Source organism: Macaca thibetana, chromosome 6 (genome assembly GCF_024542745.1).
Source record: "Macaca thibetana thibetana isolate TM-01 chromosome 6, ASM2454274v1, whole genome shotgun sequence".
Lineage (NCBI taxonomy): Eukaryota > Metazoa > Chordata > Mammalia > Primates > Cercopithecidae > Macaca > Macaca thibetana.
Window position 1 is genome coordinate 100,864,922 of NC_065583.1, and position 24,333 is coordinate 100,889,254.

General features: G+C 36.7%; 1 protein-coding gene across 2 annotated transcripts in view; it reads right to left on the reverse strand.

Moving 5' to 3' along the window:
- Positions 1 to 24,333, reverse strand: part of MSH3 (mutS homolog 3) — a 221,234-nt gene that overhangs the window by 182,863 nt on the left and 14,038 nt on the right. For both annotated transcript variants that reach the window (XM_050795642.1, XM_050795643.1), the window contains exons 4-8: positions 22,858 to 23,070; positions 20,804 to 20,920; positions 20,303 to 20,422; positions 18,083 to 18,226; positions 14,115 to 14,281 (exon numbers count right to left, since the gene is read on the reverse strand). In XM_050795642.1, the coding sequence (XP_050651599.1) occupies positions 14,115 to 14,281; positions 18,083 to 18,226; positions 20,303 to 20,422; positions 20,804 to 20,920; positions 22,858 to 23,070 (761 nt within the window). The remainder of the gene's footprint in view (positions 1 to 14,114; positions 14,282 to 18,082; positions 18,227 to 20,302; positions 20,423 to 20,803; positions 20,921 to 22,857; positions 23,071 to 24,333) is intronic.

A 24,333-nucleotide genomic window follows, 5' to 3' on the forward strand; every position in this document is an offset into this window, starting at 1 on the left:
TAAAAAAGCTACATGATTTACTAATTGTTTCCTTTGATTTGTGCTTTTTGTATATGTCATGTGTAGGTTATCTCTTCAGATCCTGAGGTCACGAATACATACATATTTTCCAACTGAAATTTTCTATATGGTCTGAAGTAGGGTTTAATTTTACAGTATGGAAAGCTGTTTGTCCCTGCAGCATTGATTGAATAATCCCTCCCTCCTAGGATGTCTAATGCCATCTCTGCCATATGAACTTCCTATGTGTGCATGAATTTGTTTTCTCCATCTTTCTTCTGCTCCATTGCTCCATTTGCCACTCTCTTCATATGCTAATTCCATACTACCTTACCACTGCTTTGTAAGTTTTCAGTTTTGACCACGCATGGTGGTTCATGCCTACAATCCCAGCACTTTGGGAGGCCAAGGCAGGAGGATCATTTAAATTCAGGAGTTAGAGATCAGCCTGGACACTATGGTGAAACCCCATCTCTATTAAAACTATGCAAATTAGCCAGGCGTGGTGGCACATGACTGTAGTCCCAGCTACTGGGGAGGCTAAGGCAGGAGAATTGCTTGAACCCAGGAGAGGAAGGTTGCAGTGGGCCAAGATTGTGCTACTGCACTCCAGCCTGGGCAACAGAGTGAGACCTCCATCTCCAAAAAACATATATATAAAATAATATATATATATAATATATATACACACACATACATATATTATACACATAAAAATATATATAATATATATTCTATATATATTATATATGTACATGTATATATTTATATATATAAGTTTTGAGTTTTGATAGGGCAAATATGTCTACCTTTCTCAGTGCTATCTTACATATTATTGGCCCTTTGATTTTTCTTTTTAAAAGCAGCTTGTCAGTTTCTGTGAAAAACCTCATTATCCTTTTGATTAGAGTTGCACTGAAAAACATCTCATGTACCCTACTATGTACTCACAAAATTATTTAAAAAAAAAAAAAAAGAAAAAAAAGAATTGCATTGAATTTATATTAAGGAGAACTGATATCTTTATGCTGAATCTTTCCATTCATGAACATGTTGCATCTTTCCAGTATTTATTTAGTTATTTAATATCTTTCAGTAAAGTTTCCAAATTTTCTTAAGACCTTATTTTCTTTTTGGTAAATAGAGTCCTAGATAATATTATTGTGGTTGCTATTTTAAATAGTATCTTTTAAAATTGTGTTCATTTTCTATTTGTTGCTGCTGTATTGAAAGACTATTCATTTTTATTAACTAATCTTATATTTAATGGCCTTGCTGAATTCTTATAACTTCTGATAATTTGTCACTTCTCCTAGATTTTCTATGTAGGCAATATCTGGTCTATGAATCATGTCAGCTTTAGGATTTTAAATACATAGTCCAAACATTAACTACTTTTCAGTTGTGCTATTCAAATATACATTTCTGGGCAGTATCTGATCAGTTTCAGGTAATAAGAATGTATATATAAAATAACCTATGAATAACATTTATTAATCATATTAATATATTAAATTATGAGTTCAATTATTTTCATGGACAATTACAAACATGATAGGAATTGGAGAGAGGATTAGAAGGCATATACAGAGAGATTATCTATAAACAGATAAAACTGAAAAAAAGCAATTTCATGAAATACTTACCCTTACTACAAGTGATATACTCTGGTAACTTCTACCATGTTTTTTTAAAATGTTAGTCACAACCTACCGAATTGATTTCATGATCTTAGGTTAAGGTCTTAGATCAACTGGATTATCAGCTTTTAAAATGAATATTGTGCCGGGCGCGGTGGCTCACGCCTGTAATCCCAGCACTTTGGGAGGCAGAGGTGGGCGGATCACAAGGTCAGGAAATCGAGACCACGGTGAAACCCTGTCTCTACTAAAAAATACAAAAAATTAGCCAGGCGCTGTGGCGGGCGCCTGTAGTCCCAGCTACTTGGGAGGCTGAGGCAGGAGAATGGCGTGAACCCGGGAGGTGGAGCTCGCAGTGAGCCAAGATCGCACCACTGCACTCCAGCCTGGGGGACAGAGCGAGACTCCGTCTCAACAACAACAACAAAAAAAATGAATATTGCTACATGCTTCAGTTTCTTAATTTCTGTTTATGTTTAAGATCACATTAGTAATAAGGAGCACTTAACGGTTAAAGTTTAATGAGAAAAATAAAACCAAAGTAGTTCTAAAATTGAACTGGATGGCCAGGTGCGGTGGCTCACACCTGTAATCCCAGCACTTTGGAGGCCAAGGCAGGCGGATCACTTGAGGTCAGGAGTTCGAGACCAGCTTAACCTACATAGTGAAACCCTGTCTCTATGAAAATACAAAAATAGCCAGGTGTAGTGGTGGGTGCCTGTAATCCCAGCTACCTGGGAGTCTGAGGTAGGAGAATCGCTTGAACCCAGGAGGCAGAGATTGCTGTGAGCCAAGATTGTGCCACTGCACTCTAGCCTGGGTGACAGAGCAAGACTCCCTCTCAAAAAAAAAAAAAATTGAACAAGTACACTGGTACCAAATGGAGGGCAAACCACTTAAGTTATACTATGGTTTGAAGAGAGAAAAGACTGGAAGATGCTACATGCAGTCACTCACACCTGTAATCCCAAGAACTTGCAAGGCTAAGGGGAGAGGATCACTTGAGGCCAGAAGTTCGAGACCAGCCTGGGCAACATAGCCAGAACCTATCTCTAAAAAAAAAAAATTTTTTTAATTAGCTGGGAGGGGTGGTACATGCCTGAGTAGCCAGGACTACAGGTATGTGCCTGAGTAGTATGCTGTTCAGGAGGCTGAAGTGAGAGGATCACCTGAGCCCAGGAGTTCAAGACTGCAATGAGCTATGACCACAGCACTGCACTCCAGCTTGGGTGGCAGAGCAAGACCCCTACTCTTTAAAAAAAAGGGTGCGGGAAAGGTTTGAGCCTTTATACAGCACATCACAGCAACATCATAGCACAGGATCTGGTGGAGATTACTGATGATATGACACCTTTACTCTGTACCTTACTCTTAATTTTGCTGTGAACCTCAAACTGCTCAAAAATAAAATAAAGCTCATCAGAAAAAAAAAAAAAGAACTTGGTCCTCAGTTGGGGATATATCCCACTTGAATTGACAGGAACAGTTTATTTTTAGCAGCAGAACATCACCCTTCATGCCAAGCAATCATTCATTTATATTTTATCAGTTTCATACATTTACTTTAATCTCAAATTTTGCTTGAACTTTATTCCTGTTAAAATAGGTATAAAACCTAGAGCACTAAGTTTTCAGTTTATAAATATCTAAGTCACGTTATAATAAAACTAATTTAAGTCAAATGGATGGGGAGGTTAGCAAAAATTATTTTTTCCTTTAAAATAGACTTTTTTTCACTTTTACAGCAAACATATATTAACTCTGTAATTTTTTAAACTATAATTTAACAAACTTAAAGAAGAAAATTGTAACACAAAGTAGTAAATTAAAAAGTTGGTAGGCCAAATTTGAGAAACATCTAAATAAAGTATCAGTTCCTCCCACTAGTGCCCAGCATCCTCAGTGAAACAGCTCCAGTCTTCCTCTCTGGCCTTAAACAAAATCATTTAGCAAATACTCACTGAACAGCTCTTCTGCACTAGATTCTGTTGCAGGCTACTCTTGATCCATATATTCCTAACATTCCAGTCAACTCAATGTTACCAATTCCCTTTTCCCATCCTGTGACCACACTTCCTGGGATGCCCTCTTTCTACTCAGCCCCACTTTCCCACCTAATTTAGGTGCTATGTTATTCATATCCATATGCTACCCAGTATTTGGTATGCCATTCCACATTTACTGGGCTCTTAATATCTAAGAATTACATTGAAATGACTTCATATGAACCCACAGAACTGAGCTTATTAAACTCTGATAGACCAAACTGTAACATCGCAATCACAAAATTGGTACCATCAAGTACTGACCACTTAATAACATTTCGTATGTGTAAAACACTTCCTCTAAACCAAATTAATGAGTAAGACCTGTTGTTGTTTCTTTTACTCTCATTCTTTAAAAAAAAAAAAAAAAATTAAACTTTTATACTAATGTTAAATTCAAATGACATTAGAAAGAAGCTGGACTTCAGCCATAACACAGATACCTAATTTGCATAACAATTCCTCTGATAATTACATAGCCTCACAGTTATCACTTCATTTTGGCACCAAAACTCTGCTAAATATTTTCCATTAAAAACTAGAAAGTCAAAGTACAATAACACAAAGTAATAAGTAATTTCTACTATATAAATTAATTTAATAAGAGATGAACACAAAATTAAAATGCTACGATGGTAATTTCAAATATGTGTCACCATAAATGACATTCAGGTGGTATTATGCCTCCATATAAAGAATCATGTTAGATAATACTTTTGGTTAAACCTCAGATGATGTAAGGCTCTCTGTGGCCAAAAAGACATAATAATAATATATTTCTAACACTGAAAGTAAACATAGTAGAGGTTATTCTTATTCCCCAACATTAAGATGTCAATGTTTTCTTTAAATCTGCAGCATACACATCTGTCTTTGAGGAAGCACTTATGTGTTCAAGCATTTATTTCAAAGGTCAGATAGCTGAAGTCACTGTGGTACCCCAGGACATTCTTCCACACGTCTTTTTCAAATGATATCAATGAGCTAAGGCTAGTTTTTAACCAAGTATCTTTCCAAATGTCATACAGTGTCAATAAATTATAACAGTCAATAATGTAAAAAATTAGCTCACACCACTGGTTATATCATGTGTGACAAATTATAACTACACATCCCTACCTTGTCCTGGTTCTCCACCTAGCTCTTTAATTCCTCCCTTTCTGTTTCTATTCTTGCTCCTATTTCCAACTACTGGCATTCTCTAAGCTCCTTGATCTGATTCTTTTCTCTGTATCCTCTTTTTCCTTCGGGGAAATATTTATTTTTAAAATTCAACTATCCCATCTCGGCAGTACACTCACCTCTTCCCTCCTATCATGCCATTCCTTTCCCCAGAAACCTTACTGTCGTCTATAGGAGTCCATACCAGTTTGCTGGATTTCATAGGCCTTCACCCTTTCTTTCCCAATTCTCAACATGAAAGTTCCCTCTGATCAGAGAAATCTCCCTGCTCTCTTCACACTTCTCTAATATTTCCAGCCTGTGTGCCTCAGACCTTATATCATTTCTGTACACATACAACATACCCTTCCTCCCTCCCCATTACCAACTCAAAGCCTTCTATCCTGCAAATGTACCACCCAAGCCCACCTTCTTCATACAGCCTTCCTTGGCTATGCCAGTGCTCAGGAAGCTCTCATTTCTTTGAACACAAAATTGACTGTCATTTGTAATGTCCCCCTGATTCACCTTAAAAGTCAGTTTCCTTGAGAATTAGTAAATATCAACAGTATTTGTTTATCACTTTCTAAAGCTTTCCTCTCAACCATTTCTATAAACATGTAACATTTCTAAGCTAAAGCAACCTTAACTGCAATTGATAAAGAGCTCAAGACTATTGCTTTCCATTGGTTTCTTTCTCTACAGTTTTGCAACAAAGGAAAGTGTAACAAGATAGTAAGACTGATTCCCTAAGACCCAGGCTGAAATCTTATAAACATACTTTACATAAATAAAAATAAATAACCTAAGAAAAATTGATTCTATATCATTATTTAAGAGTAATAATTTTAGCTTACTACATCTCTAATATTTGTTCTAAGTCACAATATGATACAAAGTAAGTCAGTCTGTACTTAGAGCTATTTTAGTAACCGTTACACACCAATTCACAGAATATAAAATCCTTTGGAGACCTCTTGTGGTTAAACTTAAGAATACCAAAAACCCTAATATTTTAAGATAGACATTCCACAATTCCAAGCCATTCTTTTGCCTTTCCTCACACAGCTTTAACATATTATGTCTTCAATATTAATAAAATGTTATTAACCGGTAACTGACAAAAACTGCTGTTTTTACCTTTAGGTATACAGCATAAGAAAAAAATGGGGTACTTAGTCTGAGATACAAAAAACTACTTACCAGTGGTTAAAACAGACAAGAAGATATCACCGAAAACAAAATAAATTTTGTACTTGCAAATTTAATACTGTATTGTTTACTGGTTGTAAATATGGAAACAAAGAAGGTCATTATGTAATGACAAAGGGGTCAATTCAGCAAGAGGATGTGATAATTGTAAATATATATGCACCCAACACTGAAACACACACATACGAAAAGCAAATATTCAAGTTAAAGAGAGACTGGCCGGAGGCGGTAGCTCATGCTTGTAATCCCAGCATTTTGGGAGGCAGAGGCAGGCAGATCTCTTGAAGTCAGTAGTTCGAGACTAGCCTGGCCAACATGCTGAAACCCTGTCTCTAATTTTGTAAAAATACAAAAATTAGTCGGGCATGATGGCACCTGCCTGTAGTCCCAGCTACTCAGGAGGCTTAGGCAGAAGAATCGCTTGAACCCAGGAGGCGGAGGTTGCAGCAAACTGAGATCGTGCCACTGCACTCCAGCCTGGGCAATAGTGAAACTCTGTCAAAAAAAAAAAAAAAAAAAAAAGAGGCTAGGTGCAGTGGCTCACACCTGTAATCCCAATACTTTGGGAGGCCGAGGCAGGCAGATCACTTGAGGTCAGGAGTTCAAGACCAGCCTGGACAACATGGCGAAAACCCATACCCTGTCTCTACTAAAATACAAAAAAATTAGCCAGGCGTGGTGGTGCACTCCTGCAATCCCAGCTACTCGGGAGGCTGAGGCAGGAGAATCACTTAAACCCAGGAGGTGGAGGTTGCAGTGAACTGAGATCACACCACTGCACTCCCCACTGGGTGACAGAGCAAGACTCCGTCTCAAAAAAAAAGAGAGAGAAAAAAAAAATAGCGGCTGGATACTTCAACACCCCACATGGACAGATCTTCCAGACAGAAAATAAATAAAGAAACATCAGACTTAATCTTCACTACAGACCAAATGACCCTAACAGATATTCAGAGAGCATTTCATTCAATGGTTACAGAATACACTTTCTTTTCCTCAGCACGTAGAGGATCTAATCATTACAGCATGAATGATCTAATCATTCCCAAGATTAGATCATATGTTAGGTCACAAAAGAAGTCTTAAAACATTCAAAAAAACTGAAATAATATCAAGAATCTTCTCTGACCACAATGAAATAAAACTAGAAATCAAAAACAAGAATTTTGGAAACTATACAAACACATGGAAATTAAACAATATGCTCCTGAATGACCTGTGGGTCAATGAAGAGATCAACAAGGAAACTTAAAAATTTCTTGAAACAAATGATAATGAAAACACATACCAAAACCTATGGCATACAGTGACGGCTGTACTAAGAGGGAAGTTTATAGCTAAAAGCACCTACATCAAAAAAAGAGGAAAAATTTCAAATAAATAACTAAATGATAAACATTGAAGAACTAGAAAAGCAAGAGCAAACCAAACCCAAAATTAACATAAAATAAAAATAAAAATCAGAGCAGAAATAAATGAAATTGCAACAAAGAAAACAATACAAAAGAGCAACAAACCAAAAGTTAGTTTTTTGAAAAGATAAAACTGATAAGACTTTATCCAGACTATGAAAAAGAGAAACCCCAAATAAATAAAATTAGAGATGAGAAAGAAGACATTACAACTGACACTACAGGAATTCAAAGGATCATTAGCGGTTACTATGAGCAACCATATGCCAATAAATTAAAAAAATCTGGAAGAAATAGATACATTCCTAAACAAATGCAATCCACCAACACTGAACCACGAAGAAATCCAAAACCTGAACAGATCAACAACAAGTAACGAGACTGAAGCCATAATAAAGTCTCCCAGCAAAGAAAAGTCCAAGACTCAATGGCTTCACGGCTGAATTCTACCAAACATTTAAAGAACTAGACCCATTTTCCTCAAATTATTCCAGAAAAAGAAAAAAGAGAAGAGAATACTTCCAAACTCATTCTATGAGGCCAGTATTACCCTGACACCAGAATAATACAAATTCATATCAAATAAAGAAAATTAGAGGCCAGTATCTCTGATGAATATTGATGCAAAAATCCTCAGCAAAATACTAGCAAACTGAATTCAACCACACATTAAAAAGATCATTTATCATGACCAAGTAGAATTTATCCGAGAGATGCAAGGATGGTTCAACATAGGCAAATCAGTCACTACGATACATCACATTAACAGAATGAGGAACAAAAACCACATAATCATTTCAATTGATGCTGAAAAAGGATTTGATAAAACTCAACAACCCTTCATGACAAAAACTCTCAAACAACTGGGTATAGAAGGAACATACCTCAACATAATAAAAGCCATATAAAACAGACTCAAAGCTATTATCACACTGAATTGAGAAATATTGAAAGCCTTTCCTCTAAGATCTGGAATATGATAATGATGCCCATTGCCACCACAGCTATTCAACATAATAGTCCTAACTAGGGCAATAAGACAAGACAAAGAAATAAAGGGCATCCAAATTGGAAAGGAGGAAGTCTAATTATTGTTTGCAGATGAAGTGGTCTTATATTTGGAAAAACCTAAAGACTCTACAAAAAAACTGTCAGAACTGATCAACAAATTCAGTAAAGTTGCAGGACACAAAATCAACATACAAAAAACCAGTAGCATTTCTATATACTAACAGTGAACAGTATGAAAAAGAAATTTAAAAAGTAATCCCATTTATAATAGCTACAAATAAAATAAAATATCTAGTAGTTAACCAAAGAAGTGAAAAGCTCTCCACAATAAAAACTATAAAACACTGATGTAAAACATTGAAGAGAACACACAAAAATGGGAAAGATATTCCATGTTCACGAATTGGAAGAATAAATATTGTTAAAACATCCATACTATCCAAAGCAATCTACAGATTCACTGCAATCCCTATCAAAATATCAGTGACATTTTTCACAGAAATAGAAAAAATAAGCCTAAAATGTACATGAACAATGAAAGGCCCAGAATAGCCAAATGTATCCTAAGCAAAAAGGACAAAATTGGAAGAATCACATTACCTTACTTCAAATTACACTACAGAGCTATAGTAACCAAAACGGTATGGTACTGGCATAAAAACAGACACACAGACCTGTGGAACATAATAGAGAACCCAGAGATAAATCCATACATCTACAGTGAACTCGTTTTTGACAACGGTGCCAAGAACATACACTGAGGAAAGGACGGTCTTTTCAATAAATGGTGCTGGGAAAACTGGACATCCATATGCAGAACAATGAAACTAGACCCCATCTCTTGCCATATACAAAAATCAAATCAAAAATTGATTAAAGACTTAAAAATAAAATGTCACATTATGAAATGACTAAAAGAAAACATTGGGGAAACTCTCCAGAACACTGAACTGGGCAAAGATTTCTTGAGTAATAGGGCAACCAGAGCAAAGATGGACAAATGGAATTATATGAAGTTAAAAAGCTACTGCACAGCAACAGAAACAATCAACAAAGTGAAGAGACAACCCATGGAATGGAAGAAAATACATGTAGACCGCCCATCTGACAAGGGATTAATAACCACAATATATAAGGAGCTCAAACAACTCTACAGGAAAAATCTAATTATCCAATTTAAAAATAGACAAATAGACATTTCTCAAAAGAAGACACACAAATGGCAGCCTGGTATACGAAAAGCTCTCAACACCATTGTTCATCACAGAAATGCAAATCAAAACTACAATGAGATACCATCTCACCTCAGTTAAAATGGCTTTTATCCAAAGACAGGCAATAATAAATGCTGGTGAGGATGTGGAGAAAAGGGAACCCTCATATACTGTTGGTGGGAATGTAAATTAGTACAACCAATATGGAGAGTAATTTGAAAAAAACTACTAAAAAACTAAAAATAGAACTACCGTATGATCCAGCAATCCCACTGCTAGGTATATACTCAAAAGAAGGGAAATCAGTATATAGAAAAGATATGTGCACTCCCATGTTTACTGCAGCACTATTCACAACAGCTAAGATTTGGGAGTGCCCAGGTGTCTGTCAGCAGACAAACGGGTAAAGAAAATGTGGTACATATATACAATGGAGTAGCATTCTGCCATAAAAAGGAATGAGATCCTGTCATTTGCAACAACATGGATGGCACTGGAGGTCATTATGTTACATGAAATAAGCCAGGCACAGAAAGATAAACTTTGCATATTCTCACCTACTTGTGGGACCTAAAAATTAAAACAATTGAACTCATGGAGGTAGAGAGTAGAAAGACAGTTACCAAAAGTTGAGAAGGGAACTGGAGATGGTTAATGGGTACAAAAAAAATAGAAAGAATAAAACCTAGTATTTGGTAGTGCAGCAGCATGACTACAGTCAAAAATCATTTAATTGTACATTTTAAAATAACTAAAAGAGTATAATTGGATTGTTTGTAACACAAAGGATAAATGTTTGAGGAGATGGATACCCCATTTACCCTGATGTGTTTATTATGCATTGCATGTCTGTATGAAAATATCTCATGTAACCCATAAATATATACATCTATTATGTACCTACAAAAAACTTTCATCATGCCCGGCTAATTTTTGTATTTTTAGTAGAGATGGGGTTTCACTATTTTGGTCAGGCTGGTCTCAAACTCCTGATCTTGTGATCCGCCTGACTTGGCCTCCCAAAGTGCTGGGATTACAAGCATGAGCCACTGCGCCCAGCCACAGAAATTTTTTTTTTTAATTAAAATATAAAAACAACACTTCCTCTTACAGAGAGCTTTCTACAGCAGGTACTATTTCTGGTGCTTTACCCATATTAACTTATTTAATCCTTAAAACAACCCCATGAGGTAAGCAATCTTAATACCCCAATATAAAGGACATTGAAGGACAACGCAGTAGATAACTTACTCAAAGTCACTAAGGTGAAGAGCTAGTTTTCCAACCCAAACCCTAACTCACAAGAGTCCACACTGTTTGACCCCGCTAACTTTTGAATTTCCTCTACTTCATTCTGTCCATAGATATAAATTAGCTGTAGGAACTCCACAGAAATGCAGACTTCACTTTTGACTTTGCTTAGTCCAATATGCAAATAAAGTGAAAATGATCAAAGGATATAAAAAAAAAGTGCAAAGAATGAAAAATCACACATGGTCAGTAAACACAGGGAAAATTATTCACAATGCTAACTAGAGAAATTCAAATTAAAATAAGACAAAAGCAGGCATTAAATTTGGTAAAACCCACAGAAGACACCTAAATTATCTTTGATATGCCAAATTCAAGCTTTTAAATCTCATGTGATGAACAAACATTTAGGAATATCACCAATGAATGCTGCTTGCCAAACAAAAATTCACTTTTGGCAATGTCTGTCATTATGAAATATTTTGATATTTTATCGAATTTTGCCTTTGTTATTTTATAAAATTAAGTGGAAAACAAAATAATGAATGTGTTGATAAAATTGATTGACTTTAGACTCAATCTAAATAAAATATATACTAAGTTAATAAAATATAAAGAAAAATGAACTATATAATCAAAGACAGGAAATTATAATTTATCCATTTGGCATAATTTATCCATTTCATTTTTATTATATTCACTTTTTCAGTATTACAAATACTGTTAGGATGAATATCCATATATAGAAATATTCGTGTGCAATTTCTGAATATTTCCGTAAGATAAATTCCTGGAAATGGAATTAACTGGATCAGAGGGTATGAATGTTTATAAAGCTCCTGATTGCCATTTCTCATATTACCATTTCTAGCAAAGACATGATAGGAAATATTGAAAATACAATATAGAAGCCTACCTTTAAAATTTTTTTTCGAGATTTTATTAACGTTTTCAGTTCTGTAAAAGCAGCCCTCCTTATAAGTTTACTGTTTGACTTTCAATTATTCAAGTTTGAACACATGGTCAGAAAAGGATTAAGATCAAAATAAAGAGATCTGATGCAAAATTTTTCACCTATGTGACTGGCAGAGATTATTTAAGTGATCACCCACAATGTGAACAAAGGTTCAAAGAACCCTCCTAGACTATACCAGTAGAAGTATAAATTAACATTACCATTTCTAGCAAGCAATCAAGAGCTTTATAAACATTCATACCCTTTGATCCAGTTAATTCCATTTTCAAGAATTTATCTTAAGGAAATAATCAGAAATGTACTTGAGTATTTCTATATATGGATATTCATCATAACAGTATTTGTAATACTGAAAAAATGAATACAATAAAAATGGAATAGATAAATTATGATACACTTAGATGACAATGTTGTGTACTTATTTTGTTTTTAAGTGTACCTACTGAAATATTAGAGGATAAAATGATGCTCACTAGGATTTGCTTCAAAGCCAATAATCCAGGGAGAGAGAAAAGGGGAGGGAGGGTAGAAAAATGAGATTGGTCCTGAGAAATGCTGAAGTTGGTTGATAGATTCACAGAAGTTCATGACACTATTCTGTATAATTTTGTGTAAATTTGAAATTTTCTGCAATAAAGTTTTTAAAAATGGGGAATTTTAAAGTATTAAAAAAAAAAAAACCCACAGGATACAAAAGTGATTTTGCAGCAGGAATGCAAGTTCACAAATGGAAAAAAGTGATATACACACACAGAAATAATATGCCAAAATGTTTACCAGTCATTTGCTCTGGGTTATAGAATTCAACTTATGACTTTTATCCCTTTTTTTGTCTTCTAAATGAACGTATATTAGTTTTATAATCAGAAAAACAAATTATGAAAGCTACTTTGAAAGTAATTAAATTCAAATGAAAATGAACACAACACTAAGGACAAATAAACATATGGAACTTTACTTAATCAGTTTGATTTTCTTTTCGGTTTTTTTTTTTTTTTTTTTTTTTTTTGAGACAGAGTCGTGTTCTTGCTCTTTCCCCCAGGCAGCAGTGAAGTGGTGTGATTTTGGCTCATTGCAACCTCTGCCTCCCAGGTTCAAGCGATTACTCTGCCTCAGCCTCCGGAGTAGCTGGGATTACAGGTGTCTGCCACCACACCCAACTAATTTTTGTATTTTTTTTAGTAGAAACGGAGTTTTGCCATGTTGGCCAAGCTGTCTTGAACTCCTGTCCTTAGGTGATCCACCAGCCCCAGCCTCCCAAAGTGCTGGGATTACAGCTGTAAGCCACAGTGCCTGGCTTTGATTTTCTAAATGATTTGTCCGCCTACTACATGAAAATCCTCATGGGCTTCTCTGCCTAGTCGAAAGTCCAAATTCCTCAATATACAGTCTACTTCACTGAAGCCCCAGCACACCTTTCTGGTCTCTTTCCCACCACACTCCAGGTGGCAGTACAGATCTTTCCAACAAGGCACCTTCACGTTTAGCACTTAATACATCATGCCTTTAAGTCCAGTTAGGTATGCACACATCTTCCTCTCCTGTGGGGTTGTAAACTCTGCCAGACATACATCATAACCACATCTTCTTCCTCTGTATGCACAGTGCCTAGCACACTGCTTCATAAATAAGTGGTCTGATCTTAGATCTAGTAAATAAAACCACTGGACACAGCCATGAATTGAAACTTGCAGCACAGACAAAGCATTTCCAAAGTTACATAAACTTTTTAAGAAGTCAACTCTAAATTATCTCCAGAAACTAAAGATTACCAATAATATAATTAAATATCATAAACCTCATAATTATCAAATAATATCATTAAATAATATCAGAAACCTCTTCAGAAAGACTGCCTTCTAAAGTCCTACATTAAGGTGATAGTAGGGGTAGGTGGTGGTTCTTTTCTTCGTTTTTTAGATATGGGGTCTCACCTTAGTTGCCCAGGCTGGTCTCAAATTCTGGGGCTCAAGCAATCCTTCCTCCTCAGCCTCCCAAGTGGCTGGGATTACAGGCATGTGCCACCATGCCCAGCTTGGTTGTTTTACTTTTTGTTTTAATTTCCACTACTATAGTGGAAATACAATTTTTATAAGTAAAAACTATTTTTAGTAACTTTAGTTAAGTATCAGTTTTGGAACTAAACCTAAGTTTTAGAATCAGTTTTATTTTCCAGTGATGCGCCAACTTACCTAACAGATGTGGCTCTGTGGATGAGCATCTCTGTTTGCTCGGACAAGGCCGAAGGAAGCAGCAGCTCTACTGGCTGCAGGTTTGACATCCGGGTTTCTAGCTCTGAACGAGAAGCAGAGTCCTGGAAACTATCAAACACAACCTCGCCTGTGGCAGGCTGCACTCCCTAAAAACAAATACAAATATAATGTTACAGGAAAAGTGTATTTTCCCAGTTATGGCTATAACACAGCTAAACATTGAAAAGGTAAAGATGATACACTCAGGAGTATGTATGTACTCTATTCCTAAGGTGTTAGAAACCTGTTTGCTTTTCAACACTCTTACATGAAGAGTCAGACTCACAGATATCTAAACCATGCTATAAATCAGATTTCCAAGAGCCACCCTGAATATGAGGCCTGGAGTTAATATACCTAGCGGAGTGACTATGGCAAGTTACCAAACACTGCCAGGCCTCAGTTTCTTCCTCTGTAAATGGAACCAAACCAGCCTACTTCTCCCATAAGGTTATTGTAAGGATCAAATTATAAAATAAACATGAATTATTTGTGAACTATAAAGCACTGTACAGATAGTAGTTATCACTCAAAGTAACAAGTGATATGGTCCTAGTAACTAGACCACCAGAACAGCAGTAAATTACTACTTCATACATCAAAGTAACCCATAGAAAGTATACGTCACCAAACTCTGAATGAAGCCCAAGTAGACAGTCGATCCGGTGGAATCATCATGCCAACCTGAACCTACTCCCTAACATCCTAAGCCAATAATAGCAAAGATAAACTGGAAAAGATCATGGTTTGGAGAAGTGATGGGAAGTTTCTAGCCAAGGTCCCAGAGTGACAACGGAGTAGAGTCAAAGATTCAAACCCAGGAAATCTGACTAGTCCCCAGTACACACTGTTAGCCACTACGGATGCTTATGAAAGCCATGGGAGCTAGTTACAGGCTGCATTAGCTTAAAAAAGGAAAAATCACCAATCCCTATGTTCATATACTACCAATGGAAAGCCACTTCTGACAACAGCAAGGCATCATCTAGGAATGTTGAAGTATCCATACCCTATAATTCAGCAATTACTCCCCCAGGGATATACTCTGGAGAAACTCAGGCATTTGTATACGATACAAGACATACAAAAATATTTACAGCAGCATTCTCTATACAACTGTAAACCAGAAAGAATGCACATGTCCATCAACAGAGGAATGAATAAACTGTAGATCATAAAATGAAACAGGACAAAGCAATGAGAGAACTACAGCGACACATGTAAATAAATCTCTCATACAAAATGGTAAACAAAAGGAGCAAAACCCAAAAGAATACACACACTATATTGACATTTGTATATAAAGTTTAAGGTAGTAAGGCTGGAACTAAAAGCTCCAACTAAAAGCAAGGAAATTATTATCTTAAAAGTCTGGATTACAGTCACCTCTGGAGGGAATGGACACCCAGGGATCTTATGGGTTGGAGGCAGTGTTATAGTTTCTCTAACGGTAATTAGGGAACATCCTTAATTCTAGCCCAGAGGCTTTCTCTAGAGCCTAGAGAGATAGACTATCAGTATATAAGGATACATATGTAAATTTATATACCAATCTACAAACCAAGCATTTACAAAAACCAGGTACAGATGTCAAAGTAACAAATTCTTCAGTCAGCTGAATTCCCTTTTTCTTTAATCAGAGAAATGGTCCATACTGTAATACCCACAACATCTTTCACCCTGTGTGATATGTGACACACTGAGAAACCTAAAATCAGTCTGTATAAAACTGCACTGCCCAGACTGAAGGCACAGAGCCTGACTACAGTGCTACTACAACAGCAAAGCCCTTAATTTCAGACTAATTACCAGTTCTCAAAAGGTGACTCCCATGTAGTGACCAGGCAATGGGTGACACCCATCGTGACAGGGAAAACAGTGTTGAGGGTAAAGGAAGATAAGATCAATTTCAGTCACGCTGAGTTTGAGGAGCCAGAGTAAATTCTAAGTGTCTTTGTTCAATAAAAATTTGGATGCAGGAGCCTGAAGTTCGGGAGAGGTGCAGCTTGGACCCAGAGCTCAGGATGTCATCAGCCCAAAAGTGGTTGCTGAAGTAAAGGACAGCCCCCAAGAAAATGCTTGAAGGGCAAACAGCCGTTTTCATTTTTCTGAGTGCCAGTTCACACACATGGTTAACTTTGGTGGTAGACCAGATGGCATTTCTAAATGCACTAAGTAGGAATTATATACTATCAACTCTGTTCTTTAGACCGAGTTTTAGGTAAATATAAAATAGCACATTACATATGTTAAAGCTTAAAAGTAAATAACTTTACTATTTGTAGATAGGTCCAACTGCCTGTAGCTAGATAAAACGTGCTTCTCAAGGATAAAAATATCATTTAGAGCTGTCTAACACCAACAGGAATGCTAACTCTCTAAAAGAAGGGCTTATTGGTTAAGCAAATGTCAAGTTAACACCGAGTTATGCAGTCAAAATAAGGTATTAAAAGGCACATTGGAGACATTCGAGTTGTAAGAATTTTTGTTGATATTGCCACTGACTGTAGAGATTAGAAAAAGCAAAGAGAATTAGTTTTTACCTGGACAGAGTTCCACATGTGCTTAACTTACAACAGAAAAGGGGTGTCTGATTGTTCTGAAGGGCCTTAAAAAGTCTAAGACTTTTAGCAGAGTCCAGGTAAGTCTGTAAATGGGCAAATTTATTCATAAACTGCCAGAAAAATCAATAAAACTATGATTTGGCCAGGCACGGTGGCTCACGCCTATAAACCTAGCATTTTGGGAAGCAAAGGTGGGCAGATCACCTGAGGTCAGGAGTTTAAGACCAGCCTGTCCAACGTGGTAAAACCCCATTTCTACTAAAAATACAAAAATTAGCCTGGTGTGGTGGTGGGTGCCCATAGTCCCAGCTACTTGGGAGGCTGAGGCAAGAGAAATGCTTGAACCCAGGAGCAGTGAGCCGAGATCACACCATTGTACTCCACTGCACCCACTGCAGTCCAGCCTGGGTGACAGGAGCGAAACTCCACCTCAAATAAATAAATAAATAAAAGTACAAATAAAATTCACAAATTACACTTATCTAGAAAACTATAAATAATCCTAATATTAATTTACTATGGCATTTTATATCAGCCAATTATCATTTCTCTTTAACTATCCCTTCCTCCAAATCTAGATATATACCATAGTCATTCATGTTTAATTTCAAATCCCTAGAGGAAATTTATAGAACACTCTGCCACCCATGCCTGTGTTGGCTTAGTGTTTTATTCTGCTATCTGTACATTGTCCACATGCACGTCTGCCACTGTGTCTGTCTTCAGCCTTAAAATTCCAGGGCACATGGACCAAAACCATCTGGATCTCTCCGTAGCATAGAGTATTGATATGGTTTAGCTGTGTACCCACCCAAATCTCATGTTGAATTGTAATCCCCAATGCCGAGGGAGAGACCTGGTGGGAGGTGATTAGATTATGAGGCCAGATTTCCCCCTTGCTCTTCTCATGATAGTTCTCACAATATCTGGTTGTTTAAGTGTGTAGCACTTCCCCCTTCACTCTCTCCCCTGCTAGCCTTGTGAAGATGTCATTGCTTCCCCTTTGCCTTCCGCCAGGATTGTAAGTTTCCTGAGGCCTCCCCAGCCATGCTTCCTGTACAGCCAGTGGAACCATAAGCCAACTAAACCTCTTTTCTTTATAAATTACCCAGTCTCAAGTGGTTCCTTATAGCAACCTGAGAACGGACTGCTACAAGAATCAAGTAGCCATGAGAAAATTGTAACTAGCGATTTAACATATAATATTGTGAAAAAATGTTTTTCTTGTGTAATTATCTGAGGGTACACTTCATCAGATATCTTTATTATAAACCACACATAATAGGTCATATTTAGAGATACCATGAACATCTAACATTTGTTCCTCACCTGCAAAGTACTTACCACAATGCCAATAAAAACGATGCCCTTTTTTTTGTCCCTAACATTTTCCTTATTTTCAGAGATGCACAGAAGATAGCTGGTAGAAGTATCAGTCATTATCTCATCAACATTTACAGCATCATCCAGCTTGATTAGGGGATTCACATTTAATAATAATTAAAGAAAAATAATCATTTTTATATTTTAAATTCTAAATGCTAATAATGCTAAATTTCCAATAATATTAACTATTTTCTCCTTTAAAATAATGGTTCACAGCCAGGCGCAACGGCTAACACCTGTAATCCCAGCACTTTAGGAGGCGAAGGTGGTAGGATCACTTAAGGCCAGGAGTTTGGGAGACCACCCTGGGCAACATAGCAAGATCCTGTCTCTACAAAATAAAAAAATAAAAATGAAGAAATAAATAATAAAATGATGGCTCGTTTCACCCAGTACTTTTGCTCTTTGCAAAATCTGCCCAGTATTCATTCTTCCGATTTATTTAGATCATAGTTCCATGCCTTATCTTTCCTAAGATATAAAGATCATAAAGACAGATAACCAGTATCTTACTTCCAAAAGGCTTAGTGGAGTACATCAAACCCCACAGAGGCCCAAATAACCCACTTCTTCACTTGGATGGTGCTGAGACTTGAATCCTTAACAATCCCATAATGTTTAATTCCACAATTCAAAGTATAAATACACTAAAATAGTGTAAATTATTTTCCTCTTTTAATGTGCCTAAAAGCTCCCAGATATAGTAAGAGAATTTTTTAAAGACATGAGAAAAGAAAACAGAAACACATATACATTATATGTGTATGTATGTCTGTGTATGGGTGTATAAAATAAGTCCATTAACTAAATTTCAGGGATGAAAGCTGATTTGGGGCAAAGTCTGGGCATATCTTTGGACATCAGGACATACGAGCCATAAAAGCAGCAAAGGAAAAGCAGGAATGTACTAGAAATGGGCTTCAAATAAGAGACTCAAGCTTTGGCAAAAGAAAAAATAAAAATACCAGGTTCTTACAGGCTCATCAGCTTAGAACAACACAAGGTTGTTAATAGTTTGGAGCCCATTTTGAGTGATAACTGTTCCCTATTTATAGTATTCATGGAACAAAACAGACCTTAGAATTAAATGAGCTGAGAAATAAGCAGATCTGTAATAAACCATAACAGAAATAATACTTCCACACAGTATCATTTAAGGCCTTCTTATCCCTCCATTCTTTCATTATCAGAGAACTGATTCCACTCCATAGTAATTTTTTTTAAATGCACCCTGATCTAATTTTACATATAATTATTTGGCTTTTGAAACTGACAATTTTGCTTTTGAAATTATTTGGCTTCAAATAACACACCGCATTTATGAATTGCCATAAATTTAGGGGCAAACATTATGCACACTGAAAATTCTTACAAAGTGAGACAACTTCACCCACAATCCATTTTCAAAAGTAATAAAATTTTTATAAAGTTAACAATGAAGATGGACTACCATTATATTTTATAGGCATTTAATTCTGTCTTAATTCTGACTTCAGCAGTTTTCTTTTCACATTTTGAATTTCTGTTTGTTTTTTTGAGACATGGTCTCACTCCTGTCACCCAGGCTGGAATGCAGTGGCATGATCACGGCTCACTGCAGCCTTTACTTCCTAGGCTGACATGATTGTCCTACCTCAGCCACCCAAGTAGCCGGGACTATGGGCAAGTGCTAACATGCCCAGCTAATTTTTTTGTATTTTTTGTAGAGATGGGGTTTTGCCATGTTGCCCAGACTGGTTCAGCCTCCCAAAGTGCTGGTATTATAGGCATGAGCCACCATGCCTGGCTTCAATAAGTTATTTGTTAGGTCTCACTTTGGGAAGACCCTGAGGAGCTTGTAGGTCCTAAGTACCTAACTACTACCCACAAATGGGCTAAGGAAGATATAATTTCAAATCAGATACTAACCTGACATCATCTTTTATTAGGGTTGCTTTTTTTCTTGCTCTTCAAGTGTGATGAACTTGCCTTCTACTATGACATCTGAAAAGATGCTTGTTTCCAGCCACTACTTCCCTCTTGAGTAGCACACCTAATCAAGAGTTCACCATAATGCCTCTCAGCTCATGTAAAAAGTTCCCAAAGAGCAACTAAAACAATAATAATAAAACAAAAACCTGCCATCTTCAAACAAAGCCCTTGTACCATTAAAGAGAAAAACTCCTGTCCAAAAAGGATATCTTCTCCAATGAGTGTAGATTTTGTATAAAGGGCAGTCAATTTCCGGGAAAAGAGTGAACTTCTGTTGTCTCCAATGGCCTTTAATGCTGCAGTTTCAGTTTGCTTCACAACTCCCACCTTCAACAAAAATAAGAAATATTGATATCAAATGATAAAAAATGATTTGATTTGTAAAAACTCATTTCAAAATGTTTAAAGGTAAATTCTGAAATGGTTAAAATAATCAGTCCACAATGCTCAGATGTAGGGTTTAAAGGAGTTGACGAGGGTAGATAAATCACTAAGAAACACTATCATCGAGTTAAAAAATTTACCCTAAATATCTAACAATTGTTAAAAACTCAAAAATATATAATACTAATAATTATGAAACACTTTTTCTCTCAAATGCAAAATTCTAAACCAATTGAAGCCTACCTACCACCTTATGAAATACATTTGCATTCTCTGGAAGAGAATCCCAATTTCCTTTTCCCACAAGTTAAAGCCAAAGCTGACCTTATATCCTTTTGCCACCAGGCGGCGTACATGAACAAACAGTCTGTGAGTAGGTATACTTGCTGTCATAAAGTTGTGATCTAAATGGCAATAAATATTGAGCTCTCGGGCTGCAATCTAAAAAATGAAAAAAGAAAATATCAATAAATTTCTATTTTAAGACTCCCTATGTGAGGTTGGTTCACTCTGTTAAAAATTCATCAAGGTATACATTCAGGATTTGTACACTTAATCTAAATGTGTACTATGTCAATAAAAAGTTTTTTAAAATGTTCCCTGTATAGCCTGTATAGAAGCCTATGGTTTAATGTCTTTTGGGCAGTTCCAGTGACCTAACTTCAGTATCAACATCTGTATCTATAAAAGACTCAGAAAAATATGACAGGTCTTCTATGTCCTTAGAGCTTTCCCTACACAAAGACTATCCAATACAGAGAGCATGAGACTGTAAAAGAATAAGCATTTGCTCCATGGCATTTGCAAATGACTGACATTTAGAAGATACTACAGAGTATGCAGAAATGATGAACCCATCTGGAAAGAAGAATCAATGAAAAAGTAAAAAGAGAAGCCCCAGGCTGGCTAACTAATTAATGACACATGACTGATAGAAATATAGAACCATGCAGCACCATCTGATTCCCTGATTTATTCTAGAAAGCACCATGGCTTAGATATTGCCCACTGGAGCCATGGAACTCTAATTCCAACACTCTCACTACCCAACCTCAGCCCATCTCTGAACTCTATTAGTCCCTCACAGAAGGGCAGGAAAACATCAGCCTTTACCGTGGTCAGGCCTCAATTTACCATTTAACCTAGACAGTTTCTCTCCTTCACCTAGGGGATGCCAACTACATATTTGTTCCTGCCCTCAGAAAACATGGTGATACTATTTCAGAGTCTAATTTAATATCACAGAACACAGCATAATGCGCCTGACTTAGAGAACGCTGCTTGCCTGCCACAGAGGATTTAGGAAACTTGAAGAAAAAAAGTTGGCCAAGTCTTTACTTCCCATCCATGAGTCACAGACATGCGACCTCATCACTCTCCAGTGTACAATCCAACCAGGTCTCAAGCTATAAAATCATCACAAGCATTTATGACTTCCAACAAACGTGTAATCAGCAATACTTTCCCTAAGTTTGCCCATGAAATGCTCAAATTTCACTTTCAACCTTCTTGACTAGGGCCTATAATAAATATTTCAACATTAAATACAATTCCAATTTTTTTTGAGACAAGAGTCTTGCTGTGCCGCCCAGGCTAGGGTGCAATGGCAGGATCTTGGCTCACTGCAACCTCCATCTCCCGAGTTCAAGCAACTCTCCTGCCTCAGCCTCCTGAGGAGCTGGGACTAAAGGCATGCACCACCAAGCCCGGCTAATTTTTTTTATATTTTTAGTAGAGACAGGGTTTCACCATGTTGGCCAGGCTGGTCTCAAACTCCTGATCTCAAGTGATCCACCCACCTCAGCTTCCCAAAGTGCTGGGATTACAGTCTTGAGCCACCACACCTGGCACAATCCCAATTTAGAATAAGACACCAAGTTGACTGACACACAAAGAGATCTGTAAAACTTCAAACAACTTCTGGTGGTAGCTGGCAAAGTTCACGTGTTCCTCTATTGAGACTTAACTTTGTTCCCGGCTATGAAAATTCATAAATTAAGGGTAAACAGAGGAATTTCTATACATCTCAAAAAATTTTTCTCACTTGAGTCTTCATTAGAAAACGTATTTACATGATTATGGTTCATTCACTAATTGACTCATCCAATAAACTTCGGATGGATAAAAAGTATTGGCCTAGTACCATGGAGAATAAGCACTAATACTCCAATAGAGACCCCTCACTTTTCCCCACCAAGTCTGGTTCCCACTAAGTTTCTTGTGTTCATTTTTAGTTTTTACTTTAAATAACAGTATTTTTTAAGAGGTGATTGATCAAGTCAGCATTTATATAAGGTCAGAAGATGAAACAAAAATACTGAAAAATATCTAAGGCTAGACAAGAAAAACATAAAATAGTGCCTGAAAAAAGGACTTACCTCTGCATCTTCCCCAAAGAATCTATACTTATATCCACATTCCACACACAAAACTGCATCTTTGTGCTGCTGCTTCATTTCTATGTATTGTAATTCTAGCGGCGTATAAATGCTTTTGGAACGTTTGTTAGCTGGTTTAGAAGCAGTTTTCTGTAAATTTTCATGACTTGTATTTGATGATCCAAACTGACTGACATCAAAAAGTGTTGTATCCTGGCAACCAAAAGATTTATAAAGTTTTAAAAATATTAACCATAGTAATAAGTTCCCAGAGATGGAAAATGCAAATCTGGCGACGAGCTAACACTTGGTGAATCTAGGTGTAAAGTTTATAGAAGCACGTTGTAGCATTCAGGCAAATTATCTATAGGTTGCAAATATTTTCAAAGTAAAAGGTTAAAAAAATTATGAACCAAGTGAGCTATCATAGAATTTTTATGCAAATTTTGAAAGTCTAAATATCTTAATGTTTTACATATTTGTTTTTAAATTTGATTTCATTAAATCTATTATTATTAACATTTCTTTTCATTATTTATTCTCAGGTGTGTAATGCACAAAAGGCCAATGGGGACAAATCCGCCTTTCTCTCAGGAGTAGGACAAAACCACTTTGAGCAAAGCATGCCAACAGATAAAGGTGCACTTAATGTTTTTTACTTCCAAACACACTGTAAAAGACAGCACATTCTATAAAGTCTTATTCCAAGAAAGAACCATGATTCTCTTGGTAAAGAAACACGAGAAAGAGCTGTTAAAAAATATACAGCACAAGGTCACATTTTCAACATTACTACTCCTACTATTCTTACCTTCCTACCATAATTAATTCCAATTCACAGCTTAGAGAAAATTCCTCGCTTATTGGACTTAATTTAGAAAAATGTGAATGAGACAAATTTATAGGCTAAATCTAACTTCTAATTAATTGCCACTCTGTCACTACCAACTTCTAAAAATTTACCCAGCTCCCCCTACAATCAAAAATATGGCCTAAAAGTCTGGTGACCAAAAAGAGGGGAGAGTGAGAGAGAAGCAAAATGGCCCAGGAATGGGAATCCCAATCCAAAAGAAAACCCAGAAACATGTACACTTTGTAGTTCCCAAATGTTTAAAACAACTCAGCTTTACCGGGACATCAGGTAAAGATACTAACTTTTCAAAAAAACTCAATTTATTTGAACAGTGCAGTCCAGCAAACCTCCAAAGATCAGCAATAAGAAGATGGTGAGGGGTGGGGAGGTTGGCAAGAGAAATCCAGGTCATTATGATGGCAGTGGCAGCCCATCGGGAGCAGCCACTGCCATAACGCCAGCTGCAGTAAGAGAGGCACAACCAGGGCTGCATGCTCCACAGAACCAGCAGGAGCCAGAAATGGGTGGAAGAAGCCTCACTCCCTTCTAAGTTGGCAGGGTGAGAGCCTCACACTCCCCGGGCACAGCTGTGGCTGCCCAGCCGTGGCTGCAAACCTGGGCAT